The sequence below is a fragment of the Nyctereutes procyonoides genome, unplaced genomic scaffold (assembly GCF_905146905.1).
Source record: "Nyctereutes procyonoides isolate TBG_1078 unplaced genomic scaffold, NYPRO_anot_genome, whole genome shotgun sequence".
Classification (NCBI taxonomy): Eukaryota; Metazoa; Chordata; class Mammalia; order Carnivora; family Canidae; genus Nyctereutes; species Nyctereutes procyonoides.
Genome location: NW_026575135.1, coordinates 21,297,204 through 21,320,421, shown reverse-complemented (window position 1 = coordinate 21,320,421; position 23,218 = coordinate 21,297,204). Strand labels below are relative to the sequence as shown.

General features: G+C 38.5%; 1 protein-coding gene across 4 annotated transcripts in view; it reads left to right on the top strand.

The window, feature by feature from the left end:
* Window positions 1-10,415, top strand: part of MELK (maternal embryonic leucine zipper kinase) — a 96,599-nt gene extending 86,184 nt beyond the window's left edge. For 3 of the 4 annotated variants that reach the window (XM_055302744.1, XM_055302743.1, XM_055302746.1), the window contains 2 exons: window positions 7,490-7,593; window positions 9,917-10,415. In XM_055302744.1, coding sequence (XP_055158719.1) covers window positions 7,490-7,593; window positions 9,917-10,094 — 282 coding nt within the window. In that variant the 3' untranslated portion in view covers window positions 10,095-10,415. Of the gene's footprint in view, window positions 1-4,828; window positions 5,969-7,489; window positions 7,594-9,916 lie in introns of those variants that run through there. The other variant, XM_055302745.1, reaches the window with a different exon arrangement.
* The last annotated feature ends 12,803 nt before the right edge of the window (window positions 10,416-23,218 follow it).

Genomic DNA, 23,218 nt, shown 5'->3' with positions numbered 1-23,218 from the left:
GAGCAGTAGACTAGGAAGGTAGGCTGGCAGGTCTTCACAGGCCTAACAGGTTTGGACCTCGTTTGATAGTCCTATTATGCTTTAAAAGCCTTAATATGTCAGTGGTGTGGACAGTATTTTCAAGGAAAGGAAAAAGAGGTTTTAAAGGAAAGGAAAAAGAGGTTATTAGTGGGTCTCAAATCCTTCTTACTCTCTGAAATTCTCTCTGCATTTCTTCAAACATCTAATGAATGACATTTTTGTTTGGGGGAAGTAAGAGATAAAGGTATGAATAAGATACAGCCTGTGTCACCAAGGATCTGGTGGAGTGGCCATGAAGACGGCAGGGTTGTTGCTCTGTGCTGTATAAAAACATGTTCCAAGAGGTGTGGGGCACGGAGGAAGGCAGAGCAGATGGCACTGTTCCCTGTGGTTTGGGGAATGCGTCTGGTTAGTTTTTGCACTGAGACTCTCCTATGGAGCAAACCTGGGCAGGTTTGGGGAAGGAAAATGGTGAACTGTTGGGCAGGAGTGTGGTTCGGGGGGGATGTTCATTTATGTCCTGTTTTAAAGTAGAAGAAGGACATCCCAGGTGGCTCAGCGGTTTAGCGCCGCCTTTGGCCCAGGGCGTGATCCTGGAGACCCGGAATCGAGTCCCATATTGGGCTCCCTGAATGGAGGCTGCTTCTCCCTCTGCCTGTGTCTCTGCCTCTCTCTCTCTCTCTGTGTCTGTCATGAATAAATAAATAAAATCTTTAGAAAAAAAAGAAGATAGGACTTATTTGTACATTAATATTTGTTGCTTGTTGAACTTGAATAATGCACTGAGAAGTTTTGCACATGGCTATTTATTAGGTATATTTTGTCTTATTGTTGTAAGATTTCTCTAGATGGAGACAGTTATGAAATATTTCAAACCTGACATTGGGATTAAGAAAACCAAAGTGTCATTTCCCTGAAAAACATTAGATAAAGAAAATTAAGGAAACATGTCCAATCATGTACATTATTGAGAAGCTAAGCAGTTACCAAATACTGATGGATAATATCCTAAAAACGTTCACCTGTATAAATTGTTTGGAACCTGAATGCATTTTCCAGTAGGAACTGCTGTGTTAGTTGGCTTTCCAGGTATTCCCTAATACTTCCAGGATGTAGGTTGGGAATGAGAAGATGGTTCTAGCCTCAGCTTCATCCTATGTAGCTTGGATAAGTCATTTTATTTGTGATGGCCTCAATTTCCTTGTTTGTGAAAACTGGAGATAATTTCTACCCCAACAACTTCACAGGCCTGGGATATGAAGAAAGCTGTCTCTGTGAGATGCACGTGAAACACTCTATTATATATTATAGAAGGTGTTCTAGTGTTGAGTAGTATTGTTTCTATCCCTGTGTTGAGCATTTTAACCCTAATGGAGCAGAACCGCAGTCCTAATTAGCATACACCTAATACTGGAAACTTGACCTAACTTTGGATCTTTAACCCTTTATAAAGCTTTAAGTTTTTGAGAACTGCATGGCTTGCTTTAGGGAATTAGTTTCATTTTTTTCTCCCTACTTCTTATATTAAAAAATTTTAAACTCACAGAAAACATAAAAGGATGGTACAAAGAATACCTTGTTTGTTAAGTTAGCAAACCATATGTAGCTAAGCCCTCTTGTAGGAAGCACTCTGTAAAAATCTGAAATTTAAATAGATAAACTAGGATTAATTATTTTACAAAAAGAATTACTAAAATTGTGATTTGGAAGTGTTCTTATTATTATCTTGACAAAGCCAATTTAGTTTGGTGAAACAGCCCTAGATGGGGACCCAGGAGACAGACAGCCCTGTCATTGCTTTTTTAACATGAAGCTGTGTCCCTAAACTGCAGTCATTTAACTCACCTTCACGTTGGCATATCATCTGTACTGGCATTTTCTTTATAGTGACTCTCTAAAAAAAAAAAAATTTATAGAGGTATAATTGACATAACTATACATATTAGACTATACATATTAGAAATGGATGATTAATATACTTTGGCATTATATAGACACCTGTGAAGCTATCACCACAATCAAGGTGACTAAGTTTTTAAAAACTTGGGTTTATTTTTAAAAAAATTTTAAAAGTTTTATTTATTTATTTTAGAGAGGTTGATAAAAACATGTATATACAAGTGGGGGGAGAGGGGGAGAGAAGAGAGAAAGGGAAAAAGAGAGGAAGAGAGAGGGAGAGAATTTTCAAGCAGACTCTTCTGAGTGTGGAGCCTGACACTGGGTGTGGTCTCACAATTCTGAGATCATGACCTGAGCCAAAATCAAGAGTTGGATGCTTGACTGACTGAGCCAACCAGGAGCCCCTTGAATTATTTTTAAAGAAACTATAATTTATTAGTTTTTGCTAGTTGTATTTTTCTTTTTCTTTTTTTTTTTTTAAGATTTTATTTATTTATTCATGAGAGACACAAAGAAGCAGAGACACAGGTAGAGGGAGAAACAGGCTCCATGCAGGGAGCCTGACGTGGGACTCGATCCCAGGGTCTCCAGGATCAGGCCCTGGGCTGAGGGTGGTGCTAAACCACTGAGCCACCCGGGCTGCCCTAGTTATATTTTTTTAAATGAGATTGGAACAAATATGCAAATACTAAAATAAAAATGTAGTTGACCCTTGAACAACATGGTTTTGAACCGTGTGGGTCACTTTGAGTGTGGTGTACTTTTTCAACAAATAGGTAAAAACAAAAACAAAAACAAAAAACCAAATAGGTTAGGAAAATTTGGGGGGATTTACGACACTTTGGAAAAACTCAAAAACTGCATAGCCTAGAAATATTTAAAAAAATTAAGAAAAAGGTATGTCATGAATGCATAAGATATATGTAGATATTAGTCTATTTTATCATTTACTACCATAAGATATAAACAAATATATTATAAAAAGTTAAAATTTATCAAAACCTATGCACACAAATATACTGTACATGGAGCCATTCACAGTTGAAAGAAATGTGAAGAAGCTTAAAGATGCAGTATTAGGGGATCCCTGGGTGGCGCAGTGGTTTAGCGCCTGCCTTTGGCCCAGGGTGCGATCCTGGAGACCCGGGATCGAATCCCATATCAGGCTCCCGGTGCATGGAGCCTGCTTCTCCCTCTGCCTGTGTCTCTGCCTCTCTCTCTCTCTTTCTTTCTCTCTCTCTCTCTCTCTCTCTCTCTCTCTCTCACTATCATAAATAAATAAAAATTAAAAAAAAGATGCAGTATTAACTGCATAAAATCAACTGTAATACATGCTGTACTACTGTAATAATTTCGTAGCTACCTTATGTTGCTCTTGTGGTGAGTTTGTGTTGCAAATATTTGCTTAAAAACACTGTGGGGGTGCCTGGGTGGCTCAGTGGGTTAAGTGTCCAGCTCTTGATTTCAACTCAGGTCATGATCTCGGGTCCTGAGATTGAGTCTCACATCAAGCTCCCTGTTCAGCAGGGAGTCTGCTTGTCACTCTCCCTCTGGTCCTCCCCTTGCTGGTGCTCTCTCTCAGATAAATAAATAAAATCTTAAAAATAAATTAAAAAAATAAAGTTAAATAATATCCTACTAAAACTGCTGTGTGGTGCTAATCACTTCCATGTGTGTGTTCATCTCTTCAGTAAATTGTTATCACAGTAAAAAATGATCTCTTGTGGTTCTTGCGTATTTTCCATCATGTTTAGTGCAATGACATAAACCTTGAATAACACTAGGGGACCCATATGAAGTGCTCCTAGTGGTGCTGGAAGTGCTCCGAGGAAGCACAGAAAAGTCATGACATTACAAGAAAAATTTGCATTGCTTGATATATATCATAGATTGAGGTCTGCAGCTTCAGTCACCCACCATTTCAAGATAAATGAATCCAGTATAAGGACCATTGTTTTTTTAAAAAAAGGGAACTTCATGAAGCCCTTGCTGCGGCTGTACCAACAGGCACAAAAACCTTTACTTTTTGCAAAAATACTTAAAAAAAAAAATCTCATTGAAAATGCAGCTTTTATGTAAATACAGGATTAAAAGACAGAAAGGAAAAAAAAATAAAAATAAAAAAATAAAATAAAAGACAGAAAGGCATATCTATAAACTTTAATATGATTTGAGAAAAGATGAGGTCATATTATGACAACTTAAAGCAAAAGGAAGGTGAGGTATCTAAAGCTGGAGAATTTAATGCCAGTAAAGGATGGTTTGATAATTTTAGAAAGAGGTTTGGCTTAAAAAATGTCAAGATGACATGAGAAGCAACTTCTATAGGGACCAAGAGGCAGTAGATACCAGTTCCCAGATGCCATTAAGAAAATCATTGAGGAAGGAGGATATCTTCCTGAACAGATTTTTAATGCAGACAAAAATACTCTATTCTGGGGGGAAAATGCCACAAAAGACCTAAATTAGTAAGAAAGAAAAATGAGCACCAGCATTAAGGTAGGGAGGGATAGGCTAGCTCTGTTGTTTTATGCAGCGTTGTCGGGTTTATGATCAACACTGCCCTTGTTTATATAGCTGCTAACTTCCGAGTCTTGAAGTGAAAAGGTGACCACTAGCTGCTTATCTTTTGGTTGTACAAGAAGGTCTGGACAATGAGAACCCTTTTTCTTTTCCTGTTTTTAAAAAAGATTTTATTTATTTATTTGAGAGAGAGCTAGTGAGCACAATCTGGGGAAGGGACGGAGAGGGAGAAGCAGACTCCTCGCTGAGCCAGGAGCCTGATGTAGGGCCTAATCCTAGGACCCTGGGATCATGACCTGAGCAAAGGTAGACACTTAACCAGCTGAGCCACCTAGGCACTCCAAACCCTTTCTCTGAATTGATTCCATCAGTGCTTTGTTCCTAGGTCAAGAAGTACCTTGCCAGTAAGGTCCTGCCTTTTAAAGTTCTTTTAATATTGGACAATGCTGCTGGGCCTCCCAGAACCCCATGAGTTCACACTGAAGGTATCAAAGTGGTCTGCTTGTCCCCAAACACAATGTCTTCAATTCAGCATCAAGAAAAGGGGGTCATAAGGACTTTTAAGGCTCATTACACCCAGTACTCTCTGGAAAGGATTGTCAGTGTTATGGAAGAGAACGTCATGAAAGTCTAGAAGGATTACATCATTGAAGATGCCATTGTTGTAACAGAAAAAGTCATGAAAGCTATCAACCCTGAAACAATAAATTTCTGCTGGAGAAAACTGTCCCTATGTTGTGCATGATTTCACAGGATTTATGACAGAGCCGAGCAAGGAAATCATGAAAGGGTTTGTGGTTATGGCAAAAAAAGGTGTGTATGGGGAAGGTTTCAAGATATGGATTTGGAGAAATTCAAGAGCTGATGGACACCACACCAGAAGAATTAACAGAAGATGCGTCAGTAGAGATAAGTGCTTCTGAACCAGTGACAGATAATGAGGAAGAAGATGTAGAAGAATCACTGCCAGAAAGCAAATTGACATTAGGCAATCTGGCAGAAGGGTTTCGATGATTCGAGACTACTTCTGATTTCTTTTATGACATGGACCTCTTTATGATATGAGCACTGAAACGAAAGCAAACCGTTAAAGGAGGATTGGTACCATAAAGGGACCATTTTTAGAGAAATGGAAAAGCATAAAGTCAGATAGAAATTACGATATATTTCCATAAAGTTCCACCAAATGTGCCTGTCCCTCCCACCTGCTCTTCTACCTCTTCCACCCCTGAGACAGCAAGACCAACCTCTACTCTTCCTTCTCCTTCTCAGCCCACTCAACATGAAGATGGGGATGAAGGCCTTTGTGATGATCCACTTTCACTTAATGAGCAGTAAATAATCATGCCATACAGTTAATAAATTTATCTATTGTATGTGTGTGTGTCTTTGTGAACATCTAATAGCTGTACGACAATCATATGAGACATTTTTGTGTCATCATCATTACCTAAGTATTCATCGTGTAGAACATTGTGCGCCAGACTCATAGATGTGGATAGCCTATCTTTACTTAGACATAAGGTGAGTGATTTAATATAAAATTAATAATGTGTTAGTTTTCTTACTGTTGTATAACTTTACTTTCAAAGAATTACGTTACTGTGGAATATGCTTCTCTTGTGATTATCAGCCTATCATCACCAGCAGATGGTTTTGAAAAAAATAAAACCGTGTTTCTAATACCATATTATGAATATGACTGTGTTACTATATCCCATAAAAATTATGTAACCATTTATTCATTAGTGTATAGGCTAAGCTAGTGTGAAGCAATCGTATTGATTACACTAGGCTACCATGAAGCAATAATATTGCTGCTTTTTTGTTATCAATGTATGAATCATTATGAATCTAAATAAGTACGACTTTCTTTTTCATATCTTTTTCATTTTTGATATCTAGTGTTAGTAATACATATAATATCTATAGTGTTTTATGTCATAAGACAATATTGATGTCAGTACTAATAGATAATAGAGGATTCATCTTGTAAACAATATAAATTTATGGTATTGATAAACATAGTACAGTACTGTAAATGTGTTTTCATTCTCTATTTTTTTAAAGATTTTATTTATTTATTCATGAGAGGCACAGGGAGAGAGGCAGAGTCGTAAGCAGAGGGAGAAGAGGCTCCCTGCAGGGAGCCCAATGCAGGACTCGATCCCAGGACCCCAGGATCACAACCTGAACCAAAGGCAGACATTCAACCACTGAGCCACCCAGATACCCTCTTCCTTATTCTCTAAAAATAACATTTTTTTTCTTTAGCTTGCTTCATCATAGAGGTATAGTATATAATACATATAGAGGCGCCTGGGCAGCTCAGTTAAGCATCCAACTCTTGATTTCGGCTCAGATCATGATCTCAGGGGCTGTGAGGTGGAGGCCTGCTCAGTATGGAGCCTGCTTGGGATTATCTCTCTCCCTTTGCCCCTTCTGCCCCCAGCCCCTGCTCACATGCTCTGTCTCTCTCTAAAAATAAAAGTAAAATAACAAAAAAATACATTAACATACAGAATATGTGTTAATTGATTATAACGTTTTCAGTCAGCAGTAGGCTATTAAGTTTGGGGGGAGTCCAAAGTTATATGTGGATTTTTGTCTTTATAGGTCAGTGCCTCTAACCCCTGCATTGTTTACAGGTCAACTATATATACAAACCACATTTTCTAGGATATTTGTTTCATTTCCTATAGTTTACATTTTAGGACTATTAATATCTGTAGCATAGAATGGGAAGGGAGAAACCAGCTCAAACAGATGGCTGTTAATTAATATTTATGTATTTCTTTAAAAAGATTGGTAGGAGAGGAGGATGAAATGTTAAAAAGGATGATATGAATGTAGTCACTAGTGGACACGATTTCTTCAAGCTTTCCAGTGCCATCTTACTTCAGCTTATTAAGAGTTGGTTGTAAATTTTTTCTGGAAATGTTTCCCTTTGAACCGGTACTGTAATGAATTTGAGATCTTTAAATTAGGATGGTCTTTGTGTTAATGTAAAGATTTACTTCTTACCCCTTCTTTTTCTTTTTTTAAGCTTCACTATAATGTGACTACAACCAGATTAGTGAATCCAGATCAACTCTTGAATGAAATAATGTCTATTCTTCCAAAGAAGCACGTTGACTTTGTACAAAAGGGGTAAGAAGCACACTTAGAGGCTGTTGCATTTATTGATTGATGTCTTTTGAACTTCGAGATGACATGTACTGATTCTTCTCTTTTTAAAAAATATTTCTCCCACCTCATTTTCATCAAAAAAGCTTTTATGGTGGTGTCATTGTTCATAATTTTGTTTCTTTGGTGTTATAAGAGCTAGTGCCATATTGGCACCACTTTCAAAGTTAGACTTTTCAAAATAGAAAAATCTGAACTTCTTCAAGTTTTCTTTTTCAGTACTCTATTTTCCTTTGATGTTCTGCTTTTCAATATTTTTTCTTTTAAAGATTTTATTTATTCATGTGAGACACAGAGAGAGACAGAGAGAGAGAGTGAGGCAGGGACACAGGCAGAGGGAGAAGCAGGCTCCATGCAGGGAGCCCGACGTGGGACTCGATCGCGGGTCTCCAGGATCACGCCCTGGGCTGAAGGCGGCGCTAAACCGCTGAGCTACCCGGGCTGCCCATCAATAATGTTTATAAATTGTAATCTAGATTTGTGAGATACCTCAAACCAATTAGGGATTTATGTAGAACCCTTTCCTTTATGACTTGTTGTTAGACTGGGTTTTCAGCACTTTAGTAGGAAATTATTTCACCTGAACTCTTTCCCACTGTTGAGTGAGCTGCCAGCAAAACCTCCATGGCTATGATCATATGGTCTGAATGGTCAAAGCACTTATACCTAAGAGGTTCTTATTGATAAGTATTTCCAGTCATGTCTCTTTAAAATTTCACTATTGAGGCAGATAAAAAGAGCCACTAATGGATTTAACAAAATATTTAACTAGAATATTCAATGTAGAGTAAGAGTTTAACAAATAATCTTTTGGAAAAGTAATTTTATTTTTCATCTGTAAATGTTGGCAAGCATTCCTTACCTGAACCCTGGCTTTCTTCTTTAGGCGTCATCAGAACACATAATAACTCACTCTGGCCTGTTCTTCATGGTTGGGTTTGAGTGATGGTTCCAGAATCTCTAGCCAAATCTGTATCAGAAAGCTTTCAATAATCTTTCCTTCAGCATATGATCTCTCTTTCAGATCACCAACTAGCTGTTAACCAATAACTTACTCTTCTAACTTCCTGATCAACTGCAAAGTCTCTGCCTTGACCCTTTTTTTTCTTTTTTACTTCTCTGTTTGTTTTTAACTTCTTTGTGACAAGGCAGAACAAAAGCTAAGTTTTTTGGTGGTGTGATGTTACTAATCTTGGGTATATTCCATTATTATCTTTTTCCAAGGCAGAAGAATTGGTTTTTCTCTTCCATATGACTGAATTCCTCTATGCTTCATATTCCCATCGGGAACCTTAACTATAGGGTACTCCTTTTGGCATTTATCCAAATGACTGCCCATTTTTAAGAAATCAAGACCCCAAACACAGAACTAAATTAGCAAGCCAAAGGATGATATTTTGTGAATCCTCATAACACACAACAGATACAAGTAATTTCTTCACATTTCTGTGGAGAATTATCTGCCCCTAAATATTTAGGGAACTAATATTTAAAATCAATATTATTATTAGAGATTAGTAAGACAAATTAAAATATCAGACAAACTAATTAAAAAATTGATTTAAATGAATTCAATTTATCTAACTTTGCAGGAGTGTACCTGTTTCTTAAGATATGTTTAAGGCTTCATTTGGAGGGGGCCTTTCCATCATCAGAGTTGTTGTGTTGCAGTTCTAATTACATATACCATGTGTTTCAGTCTTGGGAATATACCATCTCTATGGACCTTCTGTTAAAACTCTGCCATAATAAAGTGTAATGATCATAACCTCTTACTACTATTAGAAAAATCTCTAAAACCTACACCCTTCTGACAAGGTGGTGGCTTCAGTCTTATTTATATGAAAGAATTTCCTGATAAGGTGCACATAAAAAAATATTCTTAATCTTCCCCACACTTTCCTTTGTTGTGAACGTTGTGGAAATGGCCTAATGTTTATGAATTACACTGTTGAAAGAGATGCATAAAGAAGGCCAGAAGATTTCTTGAGCATGAATGGCATGGGTAGCTGTAAAAGAAGGGCTTTTCTTTGGACAAGAGAAAAATTCTGATAAAGCCTTCCATTTTTATTCTTTCGTAAGATCCTAGTTCAGCTTCTGGGGAAAGACCAGTCATGCTCCATGACTAGGGTATAGCTAAGTCATTTGGAAACTGTAAGTAGTAATAGATCGCTTAATATGAAATAAGGGTTCATTTTCTCCACTGGCCTCCTAGAGGCTTAGAAATCTCTTATGCAGAATATTCATGGTTCTCCTATTAACTGGTTTCTTGTCTTGTTTTTCGTAGCTATACACTGAAGTGTCAAACACAGTCAGATTTTGGTAAAGTGACAATGCAATTTGAACTAGAAGTGTGCCAGCTTCAAAAACCCGATGTGGTGGGTATCAGGCGGCAGCGGCTTAAGGGTGATGCCTGGGTTTACAAGAGATTAGTGGAAGACATCCTGTCTAGCTGCAAGGTGTAATTGTTGGATGGTTTCCTCCCCCTCCTGGATGAATATGAGTGTGATCGGTTTGATTTTTAAAGTCCATTGGAACTACAGACTTGTTTCTAAAGAGCCGTCTTAAAGACCAATATCTTTCTGTTTTTAGACAAAGGTATTTTGCAAATTAATCTAAGGCGTGCCCATCTGTCATTATCTATTACTGTCTTTTTTAATCATGTGGTTTTGTATATTAATAACTGTTGACTTTCCTAGATTCACTTCCATATGTGAAAGTAAGCTCTTAACAATGTCTCCTTTTAATGTGTTATTTCTTTCTGAAATAAAATCATTTGTGGATATGGCAGGCTTCTCCTCTTCTTTGTATTTGATTTTGATCCAAATAAAACCTCAAATGGGCTTCCTGACTATTAAGTAGAGACTATTTGGAGATATTTTATCTGTTATCAAATATGCCTTGGGCAGAAAAACAGATAAGAATTCATTTGCATAATTTTTTCCTGTCTCTGATTTAAGTAGGATTTATTGAGATCGTTAACTAAGTCACAGCTGTGGTTACCAGAGTTAAACAACACATTTAATATGTTGAATAAAAGAGTATTGACTTCAGTAAGTATGTTCGGTCAACAATGATAAGTATCTGAACTATGAACCCCCATGAAATGTTACTTTATGGTAATTTTCCTTAAATCTCAATGTTGGTCCCAAATTTGTATTTTTATTTCATTTTATTGGTCTCTAAAGGCTAGCACTCAAGTTTTATTTGTATGGATTTTACCAATTAAAACAGTTGGAGAAAAATAGCGCTACTTGTAGTCAGCAGTGAGGGAGTGTTTTGTCACTCATTTATTCAGTAAACATTTACTAAGTGCTTACAGACATTAGGTTCTGAGGCTGAAGATGATACTGTCTAGTAAACTCAGGGAGTTCAGAATCTCTTAGGGGCAGGTGTATTTATAGCATACAGGGTGACCAACTTTGTCTGGAGGAGTAAGGGATGATTTCTTGGAGGAACCAGTATTTGTTCTTAAAGGATAGATGGGTGTTCATCAGAAAGAGAAGAAACATGACATTCTTGGCAGCCATAAGAGAATGTGCAAAGGCATGGGATTATAAAATGGCATGCCTTGTTTAGGGTGGAAGCAGAAGGTGGTGCTAGGGGGAAATAGGCGGAAATGAGAGCTGAACACTTAGCTGGAAATAAGTGTGACAAAAGAACTTGAAAGAACTCAAATGCTCCACTAAACTATTTTGGCAAAGGGAAGCTGTCAAAGGGTTTTAAATTTTTTATAACAGCTTACTGAAATAAAATTCACATACCATAAAATTCACCTCTTTAAAGTGTTTAATTCATTGGATTTTATTATATTCACATTTATGCAACTCTCACTGCAATCTAATTTTAGAACATTTTCATCACCTCAAAGAGAAACCCTGTGTCCATTAGTGGTCACTCTCAATTCGCCCACCTCACAGCCCCTGGCTCCCGCTAATCTACTTTCTGTCTCTGGGTCTGAGTATTCTGGACATTTCATATAAATGGGCTCATACAATATGTGGCCTGTTGGGTCTGGCTTCTTTCACCTTTTTAACCTAATGTTTTCAAGATTCGTTATGTTGTAGTATGTGTCAGCACTTCATTCCATATTACAGCTGAATGATATTCCATCGTATGTATACACCACATTTTATTTATCCATTTATCAATTGATAGACATTTGGGTTGTTTACACTTGGTTATTATGAATAACATTGCTATGAACATTTATATACAAATATGTTTTGGACATATGTTTTCAATTCTCTTATATATACATACTTAGGAGTGGAATTGCTGAGTCATTTAACATTTTGAGGAACTGACAAACTGCTTATTACTTTATGTTCCCACCAGTGATTTATGAGGGTGCTAATTTTTCCACATTGTCTATAACATTTGTTATTTTTTTTTATAACATTTGTTATTGTCTGTCTTTTTTACTTTGGCTCTGTGAAGTGGTATCTCATTACAATTTTGATTTGCTTTTCCCTAATGACTAATGATGTTGAACATCTTTTCATGTGCTTATTGGTTGTACAGCTTTTGGGAGGAATATCTATTCAGGCCCTTCGCCCATATTTAATTGGGTTGTTTGTCTTTTCATCATTGAGTTGCAAGAATTCTATAGTTCTAGCTCTAAGTTATTTTTTTTTTTTTTAAGATTTTATCTATTTATTCATGAGAGATACCGAGAAAGGCAGAGACACAGGCAGAGGGAGAAGCAGGCTCCATGCAAGGAGCCCAATGTAGGACTCAATCCCGGGTCTCCAGGATCAGGCCCTGGGCTGAAGGTAGCTCTAAACTGCGGAGCCACCCGGGCTGCCCTAGCTCTAAGTTCTTTATCAAATATATGATTCGCAAATATTTCTTCTCATTCTGTAGGTAGTCTTTTTACTTTCTTGATGGTGTCTTTTGAAAAACAAACATTTTAAATTTTCTGAAGTCCAATCCGTCTATTTTTATAAAGCATAAGAGAAGAATCATTCTTATATTCCTGTGGCAGATGGCATGTTCTGGAACAAAAACTTTTGACTGTGAACACAGTTAGAAGTCCGTTTTTACTTCGGGATGCATCACACATAAATATAAAACACTACTTAGCCTTACTCTAAATGTGATACTATTTTCTGTTCTATTTTGTAAACATCTAGTCTGGTCATTGCAGTCTTTACTTTAGAGTTTTTAGTATATTTACTTTAAAAATTAAAAAAAAATAAATATTCATTCATTCATTCATGAAGAAACAGAGAGAGAGGCAGAGACATAGGCAGAGGGAGAAGCAGGCTCCCTGCAGGAAGCCTGATACAGGACTCGATCCCAGGACCCTGGGATCACTACCTGAGCAGAAGGCAGATGCTCAACCACTGAGCCACTCAGGTGGCTCCCCCAAAATGAAAAATTTTAAATATATTTTTTTGGGAATTAATTCAGCTTAGAAATGCTGTTATTGACTCTACTACCCATCAGACTGGATCAAATAAAACTAGGTACCCTGACTGCTATTTAGGCTAAATCTTGCTTTCTTTAAGAAGAATAAAGGTTAATGATTGTCATATCATCTAAAATCTATCACTTAGCTCTAATTTTATAGAACCATTTGAAAAATTAAAGGGGTATAGTTGTGAGTTGAGTAAATGAGACTGGGTTAGTTCCTAAGAGGCAAATATATTTTGCTTTTTTTTTTTAAGATTTTTATTTATGTATTCATGAAAGACACAGAGAGGCAGAGATACAGACAGAGGGAGAAGCAGGCTCCTTGCAGGGATCCCAATATGGGACCTGATCCCCAGATAAGGAATCATGCCTTGAGCTGAAGGCAGATGCTCAACTGCTGAGCCACCCAGGTGTCCTGCTAATGGTTTAGATTGTTGACACTAAACTAAATCTACATATCTTTAAGTTGGCTTCACTTTCCCTTGTCCAGCCACACCTGGACTTCTTTGGAGGGTGTGTGTGAATTTTATGTCTGGAGGAAGGCAGTGTGAAGAGATGAAGGAACTTGTGAAGAATGGTTGAAGGAATTGGGAGTTTGAAACCTCGAGAACACTTAGGGCATTAACCCTTGAATACCTGAAGTCTATCATGAGGGGAGAATAGGAAACTTGTTTTGGTGATAGTAACAGGCAAGGAAAGTCCAGTGAGAAGTTGGAGGTAGAGGTCATATCTTATTCCTCTTTGTGTTTCCAGCACTTAGTAGTGCCTGGAATACAGCAGGGACTTAGTGTATACTTACAAAGTTGAACCACATTGCAGTTAAGCTCACGGTAAAGAGCTTTCAGAAGAACTCCCAAGCTATGTGACGAGAGGGCGCCTAGGCATATAGTGGTTTCCCTGTCATTGGAGGCAGACATGTTGGACAGCCTTTCATAGGAAAGGTCACAGAAGGGATTTTTAAGTATTGAACTGAAACCAGTAGCCCTAAAGCTCCTCTCCGCTGTAGTATCTATGGTCCAGTGTGGAAGTGTGGAAGATAATCAATTGTTTGGTTATTGGGAGTAGGTGACCGCAGAAGTTCTGGCAGCAGCATTTCAGGTAATTTTAAATATTTTGCAAATTGGGAATGATAGAATGGTGAATGAGTTGTGGGAGCAATAGTAGATTGTGTTTGTTGACTGAGATAGGGAGAAATAAAGTAATAATCATAGTAACTGCCTACTATTGAACACCCACTATGTGCCACACACTACACTGGATGATTTATATCAAGCATCAGCAGACTATGGCCTCGGGGCCACCCCTGAAGCCCTGTACCCTTTCTTGGTAGTTTTATTGAAACACAGCTGTACTCATATTATCTATGACTGCTTTTGTGTTAGTGGCAGAATGGAGTAAATTTGACAGAGACTATATGATCTGAAAAGCATAAAGTATTTACTATTATCAAGTATTTACCATCATAAAGTATTTACAGAAAAAGTTTGCTGACCCTGGATTTAAATAAATGTTTTCAAATCATGCACGTTAACTCATTTAGTCTTTAACTCTGCAAGGTTGGTGGTATCCCTTTTTACATAGGAGAAAGCTGGGTATCAGAGAGGCAAAGTAATAACTCTCTCAAGGTCATAAAACTTGTAAGCGTATTGGATTTGAATCAGGCATGACAGACTCCATAGTCTATGTTCTTTCCTATACTAGAAATAGGTGTAATACCTCTCTCCTGAAATTGTACCATATAGGAAAGCATGATTATATATTATACTTATCAAAAGATTGCTTTTTTGAAAGCAGCAATCTTACACAAACTGGTTAAGATGTAGGAAAACTTCACTAATTCAGACCTTATTACGGTGTAATTTACTACAATTGAGTTTGTTATGTGATTCTTAGTGAAAGTAAGAAATTCAAAGTGTCTTTCTCTGCTAAGAATATAGTCTACTAAGGAAATAAGAATTGAAAGACTTTCAGCTTGATTCCACAGTGATTTTATGCATTTTAAAGAGCTTATTTTTATGATTATGATTATTATGGAATATAGGCCTATAGAATTATATATTTAAAAGCCTTTCTGTAGGCTCTGGGTTAGGATCCATTCCCTTGCCTTTTCTAATTTCTGGAGACTGCCCACGTTTCTCAGTTTATGGCTCTCTTCCTCCATCTTCACACAAAGGCAAGTTGAGTATCTTATTACTCTTTTCACATTGTATTACTCTTTCCACAGTTGCATTTCCCTCTGACTCTGAACTATTCTTCTTCCCTCTTCTGCTTCTAAAGACTGTAATGATTACATTGGGCCCATGTCATGCAGGAGTATTTCTTTGTCTTAGAATTAGCTGTTTGGCAACCTTAATTCCATCTATAAGCTTACTTCTTTCACATGTAACATATCATTTTCATAGATCCAGGAATTAGGATGTAATGTCTCCAGTGTGGGGGTATTCTTCTTGTCACAGTGGTCAACTGATTTTTGACAAAGATACCAGGACAAGTGCAGTGGGGTAAAGAATAGGCTTTTCAACAAATGGTGTTCAAATGGTGTCCCTAGCCGGCTCAGTTGACAGAGAATGCAACTCTTTTTTTTTTTCTTTTTTAAGATTTTATTTGTTTATTCATGAGAGACACGGAGAGAGAGACAGAGACATGAGGAGAGGGAGAAGCAGGCTCCCTGCAAGGAGCCCAGTGTGGGACTCAATCCCTAACCCTGGGATCACACCCTGAGCCAAAGGTGGACACCCAACCGCTGAGCCACCCAGGCATCCCAAGCATGCAACTCTTGATCTCTCAAGAGTTGTGAATTTGAGCCCCACCTTGGGTGTGGAGATTACTTAAAAGTAAATTTAAAAAATATTTTATTTATGGATGAGAGACGCAGAGAGAGAGAGAGAGAGGCAGAGACATAGGCAGATGGAGAAGCAGGCTCCCCGCAAGGAGCTCAATGTGGGGCACAATTCTAGATCCTGGGATCATGCCCTGGGCCGAAGGCAGACACTCAACTGCTGAGCCACCCAGATGTCTCTTAAAAATAAAATCTTAACAAAAACAAAATCCAGAAGTGGACCCTCAACTTTATGGTCAACTAATATTCGACAAAGCAGGAAAGACTATCCACTGGAAAAAAGACAGTCTCTTCAATAAATGGTGCTGGGAAAATTGGACATCCACATGCAGAAGAATGAAACTAGACCACTCTCTTGCACCATACACAAAGATAAACTCAAAATGGATGAAAGATCTAAATGTGAGACAAGATTCCATCAAAATCCTAGAGGAGAACACAGGCAACACCGTTTTTGAACTTAGCCACAGCAACTTCTTGCAAGATACATTCACAAAGGCAAGAGAAACAAAAGCAAAAATGAATTATTGGGACTTCATCAAGATAAAAAGCTTCTGCACAGCAAAAGAAACAGTCAATAAAACTAAAAAAAAACCCCTACAGAATGGGAGAAGATATTTGCAAATGACCTATCAGATAAAGGGCTAGTATCCAAGATCTATAAAGAACTTCTTAAACTCAACAGCAAAGAAACAAACAATCCAATCATGAAATGGGCAAAAGACATGAACAGAAATTTCACAGAGGAAGACATAGACATGGCCAACACGCACATGAGAAAATGCTCCGCATCACTTGCCATCAGGGAAATACAAATCAAAACCACAATGAGATACCACCTCACACCAGTGAGAATGGGGAAAATTAACAAGCAGGAAGCAACAAATGTTGGAGAGGATGCGGAGAAAAGGGAACACTCTTACACTTTTGGTGGGAATGTGACCTGGTGCAGCCACTCTGGAAAACTGTGTGGAGGTTCCTCAAAGAGTTAAAAATAGACCTGCCCTACGACCCAGCAATTGCACTGCTGGGGATTTACCCCAAGGATACAGATGTGGTGAAACGCCGGGACACCTGCACCCCGATGTTTCTAGCAGCAATGTCCACAATAGCCAAACTGGAAGGAGCCTCGGTGTCCATCGAAAGATGAATGGAGGGATCCCTGGGCGGCGCAGTGGTTTGGCGCCTGCCTTTGGCCCGGGGCGCGATCCTGGAGACCCGGAATTGAGTCCCGCGTCGGGCTTCCGGTGCATGGAGCCTGCTTCTCCCTCTGCCTCTCTCTCTCTCTGTGACTATCATTAATAAATTAAAAAAAAAATTAAAAAAAAGAAAGATGAATGGATAAAGAAGATGTGGTTTATGTATACAATGGAATATTACTCAGCCATTAGAAATGACAAATACTCACCATTTGCTTCGACATGGAGGGACCTGGAGCGTATTATGCTGAGTGAAATAAGTCAATCGGAAAAGGACAAACATTATATGGTCTCATTCATTTGGGGAATATAAAAATTAGTGAAAGGGAATAAAAGGAAAGGAGAGAAAATGAGTGAGAATATCAGTGAGGTTGATAAAACATGAGAGACACCTAACTCTGGGAAATGAACAAGGGGTAGTGGAAGGGGGAGTGGGTTGGGGTTGGGGTGACTGGGTGATGGGCACTGAGGGGGGCACTTGGCAGGATGAGCACTGGGTGTTATTGCTATATGTTGGCAAATTGAATTCCAATAAAAAATTCAAAACAAAATAAAAATCAAATGATGTTAGATAATTGGATGTCCACATGCAGAAAATGAAGTTGGACCTGTCCCACACAACATCTAAAAAATTAACTTAAAATGGATCAGAACCTAAATATAAAGGATAAAATGATAAAAATTCATAGAAAAAAGTGTGGAGTAAATATGATCTTGGATTAGGCAATGGTTACTTACACATGGCATGAAAAGCATAAGCAACAAGTGGGAAAATAGATACATTGGACTTCACCAAAGTTAAAAAACTTTTGTGTTTCAGAGGACACCATCAAAAAAAGAAAGAAAGAAAGAAAAGAAAGACAGCCTACAGAATGGGAGAAAATATTTGCTAAATACATCTGGTAAAAGACTTGTCTCCAAAATATAAAAGAATTCTTAAAACTCAACCACAAGATAACAGCACAATTTTAAAAAATGGGCAAAAGATCTGAACACATTACTTCACCAAAGATGATACACAGATGGCAAATAAATGTATGACAAGATGCTCAACATCACTTCTCATTAGAGAATTTCAAATCAAAACAAGATACCACTATACACCTATTAGGATGGCTAAAATCCAAGAAACTGATAATATCAAATGCTGACAAGGATGTAGTGCAACAGGAACTCATTCATTGCTGGTAAAAATGCAAAATAGCACATCTGCTTTGGATTTTTTGTTTTTTTGGGGGGAGGTGTTAAAATTTTTATTTATTTGAGAGAGGAAGAGTGAGCACAAGCAGTGGGAGGGGCAGAGGGACCAGCAAACTTCCCACTGAGCAGGGAGTCCAACATGAGGCTTGATCCCAGGACCCCAGGATCCTGATCTGAGCCAAAGGCAGACACTTAACTAACTGAGCCACCCAGTCACCCCAGCACATCCACTTTGGATGACAGTTTGATAGTTTCTTACAAAACTAAACATAATGTCACTATATAATTCAGTAATTGTGTTCCTAGGTCTTTGCCCAATGGATTTGAAAACTTAGGTTGACACAAACGCATAGGTTAATGTTTATTCATAATTATAAAAAATTGGAAGCAACAAAAATATTCTTCAATATGTGAATGGATAAACTGTGGTACATCCATACAATTGAATATTTTTCAACAATAAAAAGAAATGGGCTAGGGACGCCTAGGTGGCTCAGCGGTTGAGCATCTGCCTTTGGTTCAGGGCATGATCCTGGGGTCCTGGGATCAAGTCCCACATTGGGCTCCCTGCATGGAGCCTGCTTCTCCCTCTATCTATGTCTCTGCCTCTCTCTTTCTGTGTGTCTCATGAATAAATAAATAGAATTTTTTTTAGAAAAGAAAGAAATGAGCTATCAAGCCATGAAAAGACCTGGAGGAACATTAAATGCATATTACTAAGTGAGAGAAGCCAGTCTGAAGAGACAACCCCCTGTACGATTATAATTATATGGCATTCTGGAAAGGGCAAAACTAAAGAGACATTGAAAAAATCAGTGGTTGCCTGTAGGATAGGAAGGAGTGTTGAATGAATGAAGCACTGGAATTTTTAGGGTAGTGAATCTATTCTGTACGATATGGTAATGGTGGGTACATAATATTCTGCATTTGTGAAAACCTATAAAACTCTACAGCACAAAGAGTAAACTCTGGTAGTCTGATTCTCTTCAGGCTGTTATAGCAAGGTACCACAGACTGGGTGTCTTACATAGCATTTAGATTTCACAGTTCTGGAGTCTGGGAAATCCCCAGGATCAAGGTACTGGCAGGTGCCTGCTTCCTGGTTCAGGAAGTGGTCTTCTTTCTGTGACTTAACATGGTAGAAAAAGTGAGGGAGCTCTCGGGTCTCTTTTATAAGGGCACATATCCCATGCATGAGGGTTCTATCCCTCCACCCAATCACCTCCCAAAGCCCCACTGCCAAATACCATGACACTGGAGATTAGATTTCAACATATGAATTGGGGGTAGAGGGCAGACAGACTTTGCATCAGCAGTATTATTGTATGTAAATTAAATCATTTAAGAAGTTGGGATATTTTGGGGAAGAATGTATACTGTGACAAGAGAAATCTAGTTATTAAAAAATGTATGCAATTACTTCACTGAAGGGGGTGGGGGGAGACTACTGACCTGAGTAACTTTGGAAGTGGGCAGAGTATGTAAGACTCAAGACAAAAGGAATCACACATAAGCATTGTACTCTAGATAATAAAATTGTTTCCCATGAGAGTACAAGTTAACAATTCTGTTTTTTTTGTTTTGTTTTTAAAGATTTTATTTGGGACACCTGGGTGGCTCAGTGGTTTAACAGCTGCCTTCAGCCCAGGCCGTGATCCTGGAGTCTGGGATCGAGTCCTGCATTGGGCTCCCTGCATGGAACCTGCTTCTCCCTCTGCCTCTCTCTCTCTCTCTCTCTGTCTCTCATGAATAAATAAATAAAATATTTAAAAAACAATAAAGATTATATATATATACACACACACACACACACACACACACACACACAGAGCTTAGTGTTAGCACTTATATTTCTTTGTCACCTGAGAAGTTCTGAAAGACAACTCTGGTAGCAACAAATAGACCTAGTACCCAGATCTTGTTTCTAATACCATTCTCCAACAAAAGGAACCAGGACTCCTTGGAGAAATGGCTGATTCTATCTAAGACTGGGGTAGGAAATACGCAAAATGAGTCTGAAACACAATGCCCGAAAGTAAGGTAGTGCTAATAGCAGCAACACTCACATTGATAGGAATATGTTATTAAGTGGAGATTGTTGGCAGATTTTTAAAAATTTAAGGTGTTTGAAATGGCAGTTATTGTGAAAGCTCTGTTATGTCTGAGCAGAAGGACTTTGGGCACTTGCTTGGCCTCTGAAAGCTTCAGGTTCTCAGTTATTAAAAAGAAAAAATAGTACCCTCTTCTGGGGAGGGCAGTTGTAAGAACTGTCAGAATATGTGTGTGCTCATGATACAGGGTCTGTCCTAAGTAAGCCCAGAGGATGAGCTTTATAGTATCCTTCTAACTGGACTCTATGTGGAGTGGTGTTGTCAAAACAAAAATCTGATATTTTATGCTTGCTCCCAGGCCTTCCAGTACTAAATCTTTTTTATTATTTTTTAAAAGATATTATTTATTTATTCATGAGAGACACAGAGAGAGAGGCAGAGGGAAGGAAAAGCAGGCTCCCTGCAAGGAGCCCAATGTGGGACTCAATCCCAGGACCCCAGGTCCACAACCTGAGCCAAAGGCAGACACTCAACCACTGAGCTACCCATGTGCCCTCCAGTACTAAATCTAATGCTCCCAAATGATTAGCCAGTTGATGCCATTTGTTGAATATGTATTCGTTCTTTACTCATTTTTTTTTAAGATTTTATTTATTTATTCATGAGAGACACAGAAGGAGAGAGGCAGAGACTTAGACAGAGGGAGAAGCAGGCTCCCATGCAGGGAGCCCAGGGTGGGACTCGATCCCAGAACTCCAGGATCACACCCTCAGCTGAAGGCAGTCGCTCAACCACTGAGCCACCCAGGCGTCCCTCTTGACTCACTTTTAACTTCATTTAGTTCAGTTGCTCAGTCACCATTTGTTGAATTTAAACTTCGTATTGGTGCTAGGTGAGATATGGGAAAGAATACATGTATTATCCTGCCATCGGGTTGCTTAGAGTCTCAATGAGAAACCCATTGAGCAGCAACAAGATGCATTGAAGTTCCCACCTGGGGTTTTGGGGTAACCTTTCCGCATGATCCTCTATGCCAACTTTCCAAGAGGCACCTGTTTCTCATAGCATATGAGAAGAAAGATCCAGGGTATGACCTCTTATTCCTACCTTAAGGCATTATGAAAGCTTCTTTAAGACTAGCTGTGTCTTTTTGTATCACTATCTACAAGACTGCACTTTAGCAGGAAGAGTGCTGGATTCTGGGACTCAGGCCTTTGGACTCTAGAGCTGATTCTGCTTATGACCTTGGGTAAGTTACTGACCATCTCTGGATTTGTTCCTATAAACATGACACGCACGCAAACAGGTACAAACCTCTTTTAAGGGTCTCTCCTAGCTAATACCACAAATGGCATTGAAGTTTGATGTGTAATTAAGAGTGATGGTTTCAGGGACACCTGGGTGGCTCAGCAGTTGAGCGTCTGCTTTCAGCTCAGGGTGTGATCCCAGGTCCAGGGATTGAGTCCCACATCAGGCTCCCTTCAAGGAGCCTGCTTCTCCCTCTGCCTATGTCTCTGCCTCTCTGTGTGTGTCTCTCATGAATAAATAAATCTTTTTTTTTTTTTAAAGGAGTGATGGTTTCAAGTTTTGACTAAGATAAGTAGCTCCAACAGAGTAGCTACAGACACCTTACCATGTGACTTAAGTATATACTCAAAATACAACACTCCTTAAAAAGGACGCTCTGGCTTGGACAGCACACTTCCTCTATGTTTAGGTGTTCATTCTGTTGATCTTTTTGGTGTTCTGAATTCCCAGTCTGCTTTATACACTTTGAGAAGCCTCAGGCATTCACTTTATGGAGAGAAATAACTTGCACAGGAAAATATTTAGAATTACCAAGCACAGAGTTATAGAGCAGAAAGATTTAATTTCAAGGGAGACTTTCAACGAAGTTTGGTGGTTAATGGGAAATTTCTTGCATTTGTCCTAAGAGACCGAAACCATCTAGAAGGGAAGGGTATACTCAGAGGTGAGAGTGATACACTTTGATATTTTAGTGTCAGAAGTACAAAAAATGACCTCTGGGGAAAGGGGTATCTCTCAGGATTTAACATTTTTATTTTTATATTTTAATGTTTTTAATGTTAAACTTGATTCTGTTTTGGGCTGGATATTAGAATGAGGAAATATGATTTTTACAATTTCAGAGCTGGAAACAGCCCTTGAAATAAAAGTCTAAAGTCTACTGCCCTTCTCTCCACCCTACCCCGTCCCTGCCATGTCCTTAGCTGAGAGGAGGATCTTTTTTTAGAGAGAGAGATGGAAAGAAATCATAGGGGACAAGTCTAGGGTGACAAGATCCACCATCCATCATGGCTCCTGACCACGAACAGTTGGAGCCTTTCTCTTTACTCTGTGGGTTTTTTTTTTAATTAACCTTTTTTCATTTTTCCTACTTTAGAATTTCACATTATAGTCCTTTGTTCATTCTCCTCTTTTCTCTCGATAATGAAAATGGATATAATATGAACTTAAACTCACTTGCCCTGGGTCATTGCCAGTGCTTAATAAAAGTGTATTAGTATTTGTAGTAATGATAATAACCTGCAGATAATGATGTCGCTAAAGACCAAAGGGTCCCCTTGCATGAGAAGCCCCCCCTTCCAGTCTCCTAGCTTTGCTGGATTTAACGGAGACCTTGACTGCTTCAGAGAGTCATTGTCCCTTTTAAATTATCAAGGTTTCATGGAGACAAGCATTCTTCACTTAAGGGTTTTCCAGACTGTCTGATGTGCTGGGCTCTGGGTAACCTTGTTCCTATGTCATCATATGTCATGCTGCCTCTTGGAAATTGTTCCCTGATGTTTGCAAAAATGAACTACTTAAAGGAAAACCAGAAGAAATTCCCTTTGTTCACTTATACACACACACACACACTT